Source organism: Fukomys damarensis, unplaced genomic scaffold (assembly GCF_012274545.1).
Source record: "Fukomys damarensis isolate Sample0158 unplaced genomic scaffold, DMR_v1.0_HiC HiC_scaffold_39, whole genome shotgun sequence".
Classification (NCBI taxonomy): Eukaryota; Metazoa; Chordata; class Mammalia; order Rodentia; family Bathyergidae; genus Fukomys; species Fukomys damarensis.
In genome coordinates, this window is record NW_022900951.1 from 20609521 (window position 1) to 20621516 (window position 11996).

The 11996-nt window shown below is 36.0% G+C and overlaps 1 protein-coding gene across 2 annotated transcripts in view; it reads left to right on the forward strand.

The window, feature by feature from the left end:
• Positions 1-11996, forward strand: part of Pola1 (DNA polymerase alpha 1, catalytic subunit) — a 303607-nt gene that overhangs the window by 109591 nt on the left and 182020 nt on the right. For both annotated transcript variants that reach the window (XM_010607165.3, XM_010607164.3), the window contains exons 27-30: positions 5768-5800; positions 6568-6660; positions 8195-8400; positions 10181-10313. In XM_010607165.3, coding sequence (XP_010605467.1) covers positions 5768-5800; positions 6568-6660; positions 8195-8400; positions 10181-10313 — 465 coding nt within the window. The remainder of the gene's footprint in view (positions 1-5767; positions 5801-6567; positions 6661-8194; positions 8401-10180; positions 10314-11996) is intronic.

Here is an 11996-nt window from a genome sequence, read left to right on the forward strand (position 1 = left end):
TGGAGAACTAAAACAGTCCTGTTTGGAAACTGCTGAAATTTGGAATGGGGAACACTTTCATAATGGTTGGATTACCAACTATCATAATATTTATATTTCCTGTACTTTTCTCTTCCCTATCCTTCAAAACTTTTCATTTTACTACCCCTATTATGCTAATGTATTTTTTAAATTTCCAGTTTATTTCTAATTATGTCATCAGCAATGGAAGAACCCTAAAACCATTGAGATTTCAGTTGTCATTCCATTTATGTATTATTTTTTTAGAATTTGACCTTACTCAACATTTTCTTAACTTGTAGGATTTTCATTGTGCTTAATATTTGAATCATATATGAAAGTGAGTTTCTTACTAGGGGTTATTATAGTAGATAGATGTTTTTAGAGTAGGACCTTAAAATTTATCTTTTGTTTTGTTTTTTTACTGTGGAAAGCTTGTGTTTTCTCTCTTGGGCATAGTATTGATTAACTCTGTATTAGTCTCTAACAGCATCTAAAAATATTTCAAAACCTTCCCATGCATTGTAAGACAACAATATTATGTTTTTAAAAAATATAAAGACCCAGATGTCATCTTGGACTTGTTAGGAGAACCTATAAATATACATCTCAGTAGTAAGGATCTTAGGTTGCTGTTGTTAATCTTGGCACAACAAATATGCTTTCTGCTTAGTAAACTGCATATTGTGGGCTTATTCCTGAACAAATTATTTTATTTGGAAAAACAATTTTTTGAGATACCTTAATTTTTTTTTCTAGTTTTCACCACCCCAATCCAGCCTTCAGAGGCTAAGATTGGGGTTAAAATACATGTTCATATTATTTTAATTATTGCTCTCCCCACCCCCCACTCCTTCCTATTTCCCCCTCCTCTTTTCCTCTAACGGCACTGTTCTGCAAAGCCTGCGATGATTGATATGATGGCAGTGCTGTCATTCTTTTTAACCAAAAAAAAAGTCATTTTTGTTCTAGTTATTTTAATAGAGTCCCATTAAAGATGTATTGCTGACTGAAATATCGGCATGAAGGGCTCTCACTGAGCTGAGCCCAGGAATTAAGAAGTCAGGAAATCGGCTGCTGCATTGCAAGAGAGCCTTGTGTGACACCGAATCTCCTGATTGGGGAGATCATTACTGCTATTATGACTCGACTTGCGTAGGAATTTTAAATTCCATCTGAATGTCAGTAATAACCCTCTTAGCAAATTATCCTGAATAAAATCACGAAGGCATTTTATATAATAGGTGTTGAATTACTGGATAGATTTGCTAATTAAATACTCTTTGTTCTGCTGCAGTTGACATTACAGGGTAAGATCTTGAACAATTATTCTCAACAGCTGTACTTTGTTAAGGGAAAAATTAACCACAAAGTTTATTTTTTTACACTTGAAGTTGGCAGATTTTTGAAATGTGCTTGAAAAAATTCCATCATCCAATTGGTAATGAGTAGATAAATATGCAGGTGTTGCTGTGAAATCAGATAACTGCAGACTGCCTTATTAATGAATTTAGCAAGGCTTTATACCCCTGTTTTCTAGCTGCTGGCACTTATAAAATGATTTTCTGTCAGAATGGGTAGCTTTAATATTGGGCTTGTCACATCAAAATGACTTTATAAACGGTCATCTTGTAATCATTGTATCTTGTGTCCAGTAGACCTTTCTGAGTACCTATGGCTATTTTTAAAAATGCATTTCTGCAATGAGGAAAATATCTACATTTTTTACTGTAGGCTTCTAAAATATTCATGTAGGTAGAGTTTCTTATAAAGTGGTAGGACATAATGAAAAGAAAGTGAACGTAAGGTGCAGCTCTTGAATAGCTCTGTTACTTGGGGCAAAATCTCAGAGCCTAATTTTCTTCATCTATCAAATGGGGCTTATGATCCTGTCTACTCTTTAGGATTATTCATTTGGCATTCTACAAATATTTATTAAATAGCTCCCATGTATCAGGCCCTCTGTTTGATACTAAGAATGTAATGGTCCACTGAGTATCCAGTAGCTGAGCCCATTCCAGGGAGCAGTTTGAAATTAGGGCTGGTTCTGCGAGTAGCTTTGGTGTGGTCCTGCTCATGAGCACATGGGTAAGCACTGGACTGAAGAGAGCTCTGTTGTTCTCCTTTGTAGAACTGCTGAGGAAAGAAGCATGAGAAGGCAGAGGTTACCCTGGTTATGGGTGGTCTCAGCCTGCTACTTCAAGTTGACAACTTGGGGTTGAGGACCCCAAACCTGAGACAGCATTGCCATCAGCTCCTGGTGCAGTTCACTGTAAAAGATGTTGATTAAAACTACCCATAGCAATCAGTGCAACCTATCAAGAGAGCTGTTGGGCTATATTTATAAAAAACTTTTTGAAACATAAAACTTTGGTCCACATGTAAAAATTTGTCTTATTACCAGCATATTTGCAAATTACTTGTATATAAGGATTATTAAAGTGCAGTTATAAAGATTAGAAACAACCTACATGTTCATTAATAGAGCACTAGTTAAATGTAATCTTTTCATGTAATGAAATATTATGCAATCATTAAAAAATAAGACAGCTCTTTATGTATGAGTTTGGAATAGTCTCTAATATGAAAGTATTAAGTGAGAAAAGAAGTTGCACCAGTCTATATTTGCCATTTGTCTCTGTTAAGAAAAAAATCTACAAAAAGACTTCTGTCACCAGAGGGAAAATTATTTTGGTGGCAGCCCTCAGATTGTGCGGGGAAATGGTTGTGAGCTGGAAGTGGCAGGTTAGGGTGGAGGTGGATGATGGATCTGAAAGGTGAAAGTTGCCAGTTCACATTGAAGGTGCACTCAGGGATGACTTAATAGGTTTGGTACACGTTTTGAAAGGAGTGAAAGGAGTTGGTTACTAAATATGTGGAGTTGTAGTGAAACTTTGACAGGTTGTTCCTGAGGTGTTTTACTTAGTAGGTAACTGTTACCTTATGGAGTTGTCCATTGTGATGAGGAAATCTAAGCCTTGCCAGGTGGAAGGGCAAAGGGTGGAGAGAACTCTTGATAAATAGTTCTGTCCTCACTATGATTAACTTGACTGGGGTTGATCTCATTATTGCCCTTTTCCCAAAGGAATTGTCAAGTATTCTCCCATAATGCATTTCCCTGTAATTTAAATGTTAAAAAGTGAAGATGAAGTGGAGGAGAGTGAATTTTTTAAAATAAGTTAACTGAGTTGTAGTGTCTAGTAGAACAGCAATTGGTATTACTCTGGGGCTTATCGCTCAATTGGCACAACAGTTTTGTGGGTGCCTGTTTTACGTGTAGTCTGCAGTTAGGCACAAACATGCATTCTTACCTCCAGAAGCTTGTAGTCTAGTTGGCTGTGGGGCAACAAACCGTCAAGTAATGATGTACTGTTACTCATTTGCTAGAACAGAGTAAGCACAGGTCAGAGGAGAGAGATCCCTTTAGGTTGGGCCAGTCAGTTCAAGCTTTATGAAAGAAGGATTTGAACTGAGGTTTGTGAAATGCAGACGTGGAAAGGTGACTGATGAAGAAGTGCCAGGTAGTGGACACACTGTCTAAGCAAAGGCATGAAAAAATGAGTCTATGTGGTAACTGTTGAAGGACTTATCCTACCTGGCAAAGGGGGCTCTGTAAGGGAATAAGAGGCTATGCAGGTAAAGTAGTGGTTTCGGTGCAGTTGCAGAATTGGATTTTTTTGTAAACATTGGAAAGACATTGAAAACATTTCAAAGATTCATGATGATTCGGTGCAACTTGATGAAACCTAATCAGTTAGGATGTTGCTTTAGAGGTATCAGTTGGTTAACATTCATTGACAACATGGTCTTGGAGTCAGATGCTTTCTGCCTGTGACCTGCCCTTCTCAGCATGTTGTCTTGTACCTTCACGCATGGCTCTTGCACAGTGATGGTTGCCACTGCCTCAAGCAGCCCCATGTAAAAGAGTTTTTCTTCCCACTTCTCATCAGGAAGGATTTCACAAAATCTTCCTAGAGGAATTTTCTTTACTTTTGATTGTCCAGGATTGTGTTGTTGCGTGCACATGCCTAAACTTATCACTGTTTCCAGAATGGAATTACCATGATTACCATGACTATCATAGGCTAGGCTTCTTCGACCCTGCTTGCAAGAAAATCGCTTAGAGAGCTTCACAGAAAAGTGTTGGGTTGGTTATTTTTAGTTTTTTAAAGATACCCAGGTGATTTCACTGTGCAGCCAATGGTAAAATCACTGAATTGGCTTAATCAGAATTTACCACTATTCACCCACCCCAGGGCAGGGGAAGGGCAAAATCAGGAGATGATAAGAAAGGGGAGTGGGCAATAAAGATGGAAAACAATGGATAGATGTAAAGATGCTCCTCATACAAAGTTTGCATAATACAGAGGACACAAAAGACAGAAATGATACCCCGAGGCTTGAGCTTAGTAGGACTGTTGAAGTAGGAGACAGTATAAATGAAGTGAATCTTTATTTTGCCCACTGGAAAAGTGACTTCTGCTGAGAGTGGTGCTTTGAAAGATAGGTGACAGTGGAGAGACAGTAGCATGGCATCGCCAAAGGCCCTGCTCAGGAGTCAGCCTTAGGTTATATCCTTGTTCGGCCCTTACTGGGAAAAACTAATGGCTTTGTCCTTTTGGCATCTAACAAATGGGGGTGCTAATAGTAGCAACCTCTTTAGGGATCTCTTTTTGGTTTTTTGAGACAGGGTCTCACTATGTAGTTGAGACTGACCTTGAACTCATTATGTAGCCCAGGCTGGTCTCGAACTCACAGCGATCCTCCTGCCTCAGCCTCCCGAGTGCTGGGATTACAGGTGTGCACCACCACGCCCAGCAGGGATCTCTTGAAGAAGGCAAGAAAAATTCATGAAGTGCATACTCCTAGCACAGTATCTAACACATTTGTTTTAAAATCAATCTCTCCCTCCCTCCCTCCCCCTCACTATATCATTTGTGTTCCTTGTGATCTGGCCCAAGATAATTTGTATCTGTTTTTATGTGTACTTTGTAACCTGTCTCTGGTCTGTAGCCATATGGGGCCCAGGGACAGACTCATCCACAATTTTCATCCATATATTTGCTTTCATTCACTCTGGAATCCTACCTTTTAAATGGGTACTTTGCTGGCTCTAGGCACTATAGTGGAGATCTATTTTCTCTCTTCCAAAATTTAGTGGAGAATATATATAGTTTCTGAATATAATGAATTAAATTGCCAGATTTGAAATGCTACTAAGCTGTTTTTCTTAGCCATACAATTCTATTTAAATATTAGTAATAACAGCAAGTTTGTCTTTTTGCCATATTATAAAGGAATATTTTGTTGTGTGTGTTCATTAAAGATACATAGAGCCACATATGGTGCATGCCTGAATCCCAGCACTATGAGAGGCTAAAGCAAGTTTGAGTCCATCCTAGGGAATTTAGCAAGACTCAGTCTCAAAATTAAAAAAAAAATAGAAAAAGAGCTGTATCCGGACGTAGTTTAGTGCAAAATCCCTGTATTTAATTTCCAGTACGCGGAGGGGGAGGGGAGCGGGGTGGGGTACAGAGATACAGATACACATCTCTTTGCAGACCTCTGGCTAAGAATTACCATAGAGACAAGCTTATTTTTTTGTTATGTTGATGTTACTGTTATTGAGAGAGTTGTTGTTAGGAAATCTTTAAGAGCTTTAAAGATACACAGAATTGGCAAATCACAGAATTACTTGTCTCTTTGCGCTTATATTTATGTCTTTATAATTGTGTAATGTATTAATCTTGACTTTTGTTTCATTTAGATTTTGATGCATACGAAAGAGATGGTACAGAAGGTAATGCTGAGCATTTTCATTGTATAACAACTCTTAAATATCATACCTGGTGACGCTTCTCTATTCAAGGAAAATTGTAACCCAAACATACTGAAAATTGCTTCTTAGGATGCCTAGTTTACATTTATAATCCCTCCTAATGGATTACAGTTTTTTTCTTGTACCAACACTGATATGATCTAGCCTCTGCTTGAAGCCTATATGTGAGTGTTTCAAGCAAATTAGTAACAGTGCTAATTAGAGTTTATTTCCAGGCCTTTATACTGTATGTGCTCCAGTGTTGTTTGTTATGATTGATTTTTTTTGGCACTCTTCAAATTCTACTAAATACTGTTTGAAACTGTTAAGAATTTAATATGGATTTGTGCCCCCTGAATTTTTAAAACCCATTATGTTTCAACTCCTTAAATTGCCATGACCACTAAGCGTGTGGTACAGTGGATAAATATAGACCTCATTTCCTAGCCTCTTATTCTCCTTCTCGTTATTAAATTCCATATTTGGTTTCTGTTGAAACTAGACATAATTCTCTTCCATTCAACTCTGTTTTAAGAAGATTTGGGGATTTTCTTAATGTTGTGGTCTACAGTTTCTAGTCTATAGGGGCATGATTTTTACTTATGCACCCTGACAGTGCAGATAATATGAACTTTTGAAAAGTCAGTGGCACCTGTAATTTTCTGTAGTATGAAAAATCTTTAATTTCATTGTGTATAATGGTCACTGTATTTTTGTTGTTAATTTTGGTAATTTTGGCTTTTCATTAGATGAATCTTGAAGTTATTTACGGAGATACAGATTCAATTATGATAAACACCAATAGCACCAATCTGGAAGAAGTATTTAAGTTGGGGAACAAGGTGAGATAGTTTAATGAAATTGTCTGTTTTATCCATTTTGTGAATTCTGTTTTTAACAGTGAATGCCATAAATTTATGTGTGTGCATGTGTATGCTTCTGAAAATAATAAACTGTGTAGCTCTGAATTCGTCATTCTCTTCTTTTTTTAAACTATTTTCATTGTTAAGTTTTAGTTTTTTTTCCAGTACCGGGGATCAAACTCAGGACCTTGTGCTTGCTTGGCAGGTGTGGCGCCACTGAGCTAAATCCCATTTTTAAGGGTAAAATTCATAGGTAATTGTTTTTGGTTTTTTGGTGTTTTTTTGTTTTGTTTTGTTTTGTTTGCTTAAGTGATATATACATTTTTTTTCCTGTGAAAATAGTCTTAAGAGTTGTAATTTAAGATGCGATCACTTTAGTACCTATCACATTGTTGTTCACAGGGAAATACATGTTCATTAGTTTTCAAATGTAATTTATACATAGATATGGATAAATACGTACATACCTGCACACTCACATACACACATTTCTGTTTTTTATAGGACTACTTAAAATATATTTGAAAGGGCAAGGAGACATTTAGAAATAATCAATTATAAGCCAGGCATAGTAGCACACATCTGTGTAATCCCTGTACTCTGGGAAGTTGAGGGAGGAGGACTGCAAGTTGAAGACCAACCTGGGCAATTTAGTGAGACCCAATCTCAAAAAAGAGCTGTGGGGGTAGCTCAGTGTCTGAAGGCCCTGGGTTTAGTCCCCAGTACCACAAGAACAACAACAAAGAAATAATAATTTTTAACCTCTTAGTAACAATTCATAACTAGCAATTCATAATTACTAACTTAGTAGATTGAAGGCAGGCTCACAGGTATTGTCTTTTGTTTCATACAAGGCTTTCATAATTTTTCATAATTTACTTATATTTGGGGGATTAATTCAGCCAGCCCTATCCTTTGTTTGAGAAGGATGATACAATATTACAGTAAGTCCCCAACTTAGAGACATTTGAGTTGCAAACGTTCACAGGTGGACTGTATATCACTTTCTCAGATTACGAACCAATTCGATTTATGAACATTCTCTCAGAATGGAACTCATTCGTAAATCAAGGGCTGACTGTATTGTCTCTTTTCTTTTGTTTTTTTTGTTTTTTTGTTTTTTGTAGTCCTAAGGATGGAACCCCGGTGCTAGGCAAGGACACTACAACTGAGCTGTATCCCTAGAACTCTTAATTTTAAAAATGATTAGTTAATTTTTATTTTGAGATCGGGTTTCACTGAATTGCTGGACTTGAACTTGTGATCTTCCTGCTTCAGCCTCCTAAGTAGCTAGGATTACAGGTGTGTACTGCCACACCTTCCCACTTTATTTTTTATGTATTTTGTCCTTTTGTTTTTCAATGACTTTGCTGCATTGTACTCAACATAATATTACATATAAGCTGTGTTCTAATCTTGAATGACTTCAAATTCTTTTTAGATTAATTCTCAGGATTATCTTTTCCCTGTTAGATTTTTGAGAAACTAGCATTAATATTTGAAATTTTCACAGGTAAAAAGTGAAGTGAATAAGTTATACAAACTGCTTGAAATAGACATTGATGGTATTTTCAAATCTCTGCTACTGCTGAAGAAAAAGAAGTATGCTGCTCTGGTTGTTGAACCAACTTCAGATGGGAATTATGTTACCAAACAGGAGCTGAAAGGATTAGATATAGTTAGAAGAGATTGGTGTGATCTTGCTAAAGACACTGGAAAGTGAGTTCAGCTTTCATATGAAAGGATTATATAGTTAGAAGAGATTGGTGTGATCTTGCTAAAGACACTGGAAAGTGAGTTCAGCTTTCATTTTGCTTTTGTTGTTTGTTTTTTAAAAATATTAAGTGTTGGTATGGAGAATTTCTGTGAGACTGCTAAGTAAAAAGTAAAATTTCATTTGTCATTGTTATTATTATTGAATATTAACAGTATTTATTTGGGATGGAATTTTATAGTTAGATTAAATGTTATTAAAGAAACCAAATTTGCTAGGTAAGAAATCTTACGAATTTTAACTCATTGTGAGGTAAACCTTCACACTTGAGAGTTAGTTTTGTTGATGTTGATTTAATTTTCACATTAGAAAATGTTTTGTGCTCCTAGATCTTTTTAGAGCCTATTTAGGAGCATGTTTGTTAAAGAGTCCCCCACGTTGTTGCTTAAAATAATTCAATGAGCCATGGAGTGAAACTGTTTCACCATATCATTTGCGTGTAAAAGATTTTTACTAATTTCAGATTAAGAGATAATATTCAATATTATGTATGCCTCAGAAATAATAAATGTCATGACTAACCCCCTAGTTTTTCGTCTGAGACTGAAGATTGTGACAATAAGACTTTTTAAGGGTCATATTAACGTATAAAAGACCCATTTAAAAATGAATCTTCAGGTACTTTATGTGCCATCTTTCAAACACTTATTTTGTGGACTGGATCAATTCTGAAAGCATAGCTTTTTCTGTAAAGCTAGATTTAAGACATTTTAATTTTGCTAAATATCAGCATTTTTTACTTATTTTCCTATGTTCCTACTGCTTTCAAGTTGGGAGATTGAGCAATTTTCTTTCTGCAAAACTGCTCTTGATTAGGCAGAGTTGATCATGCGAGTATAGGTCAGTGTTAGCCTTTTATGAAATGTAGTTTGAAATGCTTCATTGCCCCCAAATGTACCCAAAGATGAAACTACTTTGTATAGACTGTCGATTAGACTGTTCTCTTCAGCTTTGTGTTTTCTAAGAAAAGATGCATCATAATAGAAGTAAATTTCTCTGAGTTAGAAATGTATTAGTAATTAAAGCTATACAAATGTTTTTGTCAGGGTTCTTTTCTGACAAATTATAATGCAGCTGTCAAACTCTTGCTCTGCATTTTCTCTGAAATGGGTAAAATATTGGCTTCTTTTACTCTTTTTCTTCCCTCTGAGTTTGGTAGAATAATGTGACATTTTTGAAGGAACACAAGGTTGGAGAACACTGAGTATTACAGAAAAAGCTTTATATTTCTACTTACTTAGCTAATGGTCATCTCAGGTGGAGGTGATATCTTCATGATCCCAGAGATCATACAGTATCTTGGTGCCTTATGAGAAAAAAAAAATTTTTTTTCTAAGATTTTAACTTATGAGTAGAATTTAACTGCTTGTGAATTTTGTCATTGCATAAAAATATAATAGAACACATTTTTCTCTACTATATTTCGTTTAAAGCATTAGCTTAGACCATAAATAAATGCTTTCTGTGTGTAAGAGCAAATTTGACATTCCAAGGTTGGTAAACCTTTGGTGCAGTTAGTCTTAAAAAACAAATAATAACCACCTTTTGGACTTTAGCCCTCATCTTAGTTCTTAGTATAGTTCTTGTCAACGTGTTAATCTAATGGCACCTGTATTTTCTCTCCTTCATTAATAAATATAATGTTGAAATTCTTTCTTTCCCCTTCCTTCCTCCTTCCCTCTCCCTCTCCCTCTCCCTCTCCTTCTCTCTTTCTTTTTTTTTCAGCTTTGTCATTGGCCAGATTCTTTCAGATCAAAGCCGGGACACAATAGTGGAAAACATTCAGAAGAGGTTAATAGAAATTAGAGAAAATGTGCTAAATGGCAGTGTCCCAGTGAGCCAGTTTGAAATTAACAAGGTAAATGTAGCATTTATTGCTGAGCCCAGCTGCTGTCATGTGTTTTTCTCCTCCTTCAGATAGTTGAAGAACCGCCTCATCCTTGCAATTTAAATAAATTCTAGCTGGTGGTAAAAGCTGCTTAACAACTATCTCACAGGTTGAGTATTAGCATACCTCTTCCAGTCACAGGTACTGCCATGTCTGCCACAGAGGCGTGATCCTGATTTCTTACTTTAATTCTTGGAGGCCTGCTTTCCAGGGGTCAGGAGTGATCCAGATTAGAACACTGCTTTCTTCATAATCCTCCCAAGTGGTAGCTGTTCGGGGTATAGTGGATGTGTGTGTGTAACTTCACAGGTTAATCCTTAGAGGTACTGTAATCAAAAGGCTTTTGTGGACAAAGTTATTTAGAAGTAAGATGGTGTTAAAAGAGTGTTAACTTTTTGTGTATTCAAAGTACTTGTCTTTTTTTTTTTTTTTAGTGGTACTAGGGAATGAACCTAGGGCTGTCACAATAAGTTACATCCTGAGCAATTTTTATTTTAAAAAAAATTTTTTGAGACAGGGTCTCACTAGGGGTCTGGCCTTGAATTTGCAATCCTCCTGCCTCAGCCTCCCAGAGAGCTGGGATTATAGGTACATGCCACCTTGCCTAGATTTCTTTTTTTTTGGGTACCAGGGATCAGAGCACGGGTCGTTGCACTTGCAAGGCAGGCAGCAGAACCACTGAGCTAAATCCCCAGGCATTGCCCAGATATTTTAAATGAAATACGTAAGTTATACCTTATACATAGTTGTAGTTGTTAAAAATAGAGCAATTTTTTCTTACCTAATTTAAAAAAACAAAATTTTGATTTCCAAAATGTTGTGTAATAAGCAAGATGTTAGGTTAATAGATGTTTTTCCATTTAAAAAGAGTATCCTTACATATTCAGGAGCTTATTTGCAAATACCACTTTATCCATTCATTTTGTGATAGATTTCTTTGTCAAAGCTCATACAAAAATTTTAATGAAAAAGAATCTAATGATGACATTAAATGGGAAGTTTTAGAATGAAAGAATGAAAATTCATTCATCATACCCCCATACTAAAGTAATTTGTCATTTTTGCTCCTTTCCTCACTCTTGAAAACATTTTCGTATTCTAGCAATTACAATATATATTAGAAACCTGTTTTCACCTAACATAAATGTATTTTCCACATTACTGTATTATTTTAAAAATCAGGTCAATCAGGTAGATATGGTGGTGTATACCTGTAATCCCAGCGCTTGAGAGGCTGAGGCAGGTGGATCGCTGTAAGTTTTTAGGCCAGCTTGGGCTACATAGTGAGTTCAAGGATAGCCTGAACTAAACATCAAGACCCTGTCCTAAAAAAAATATATATATATATGTGTGTGTGTGTGTGTGTGTGTGTGTGTGTGTACTTAATCCTCTATTTTGTTGTTACATATTTAAAATTTTTTTTTGTTAATAGATTTTTTTTCTTTTGTGAGCAGCTGAGTTGCAGTTTTTTGTTTTTTTGGGTTTTTTTTGGATGAATTTTAGGTTCCTTAAAATATTTGAGTCAAAAGCTGTGAATGTGTCCATGGCTCTTGCAAAAGAGCTTTGCAAAAGGGCGATACCAATTAAGAATAACAAAATGTGTCTGCCATCTTCATCATGTGTTGCTTATATTGGTAATGATTTTTTTTTTTT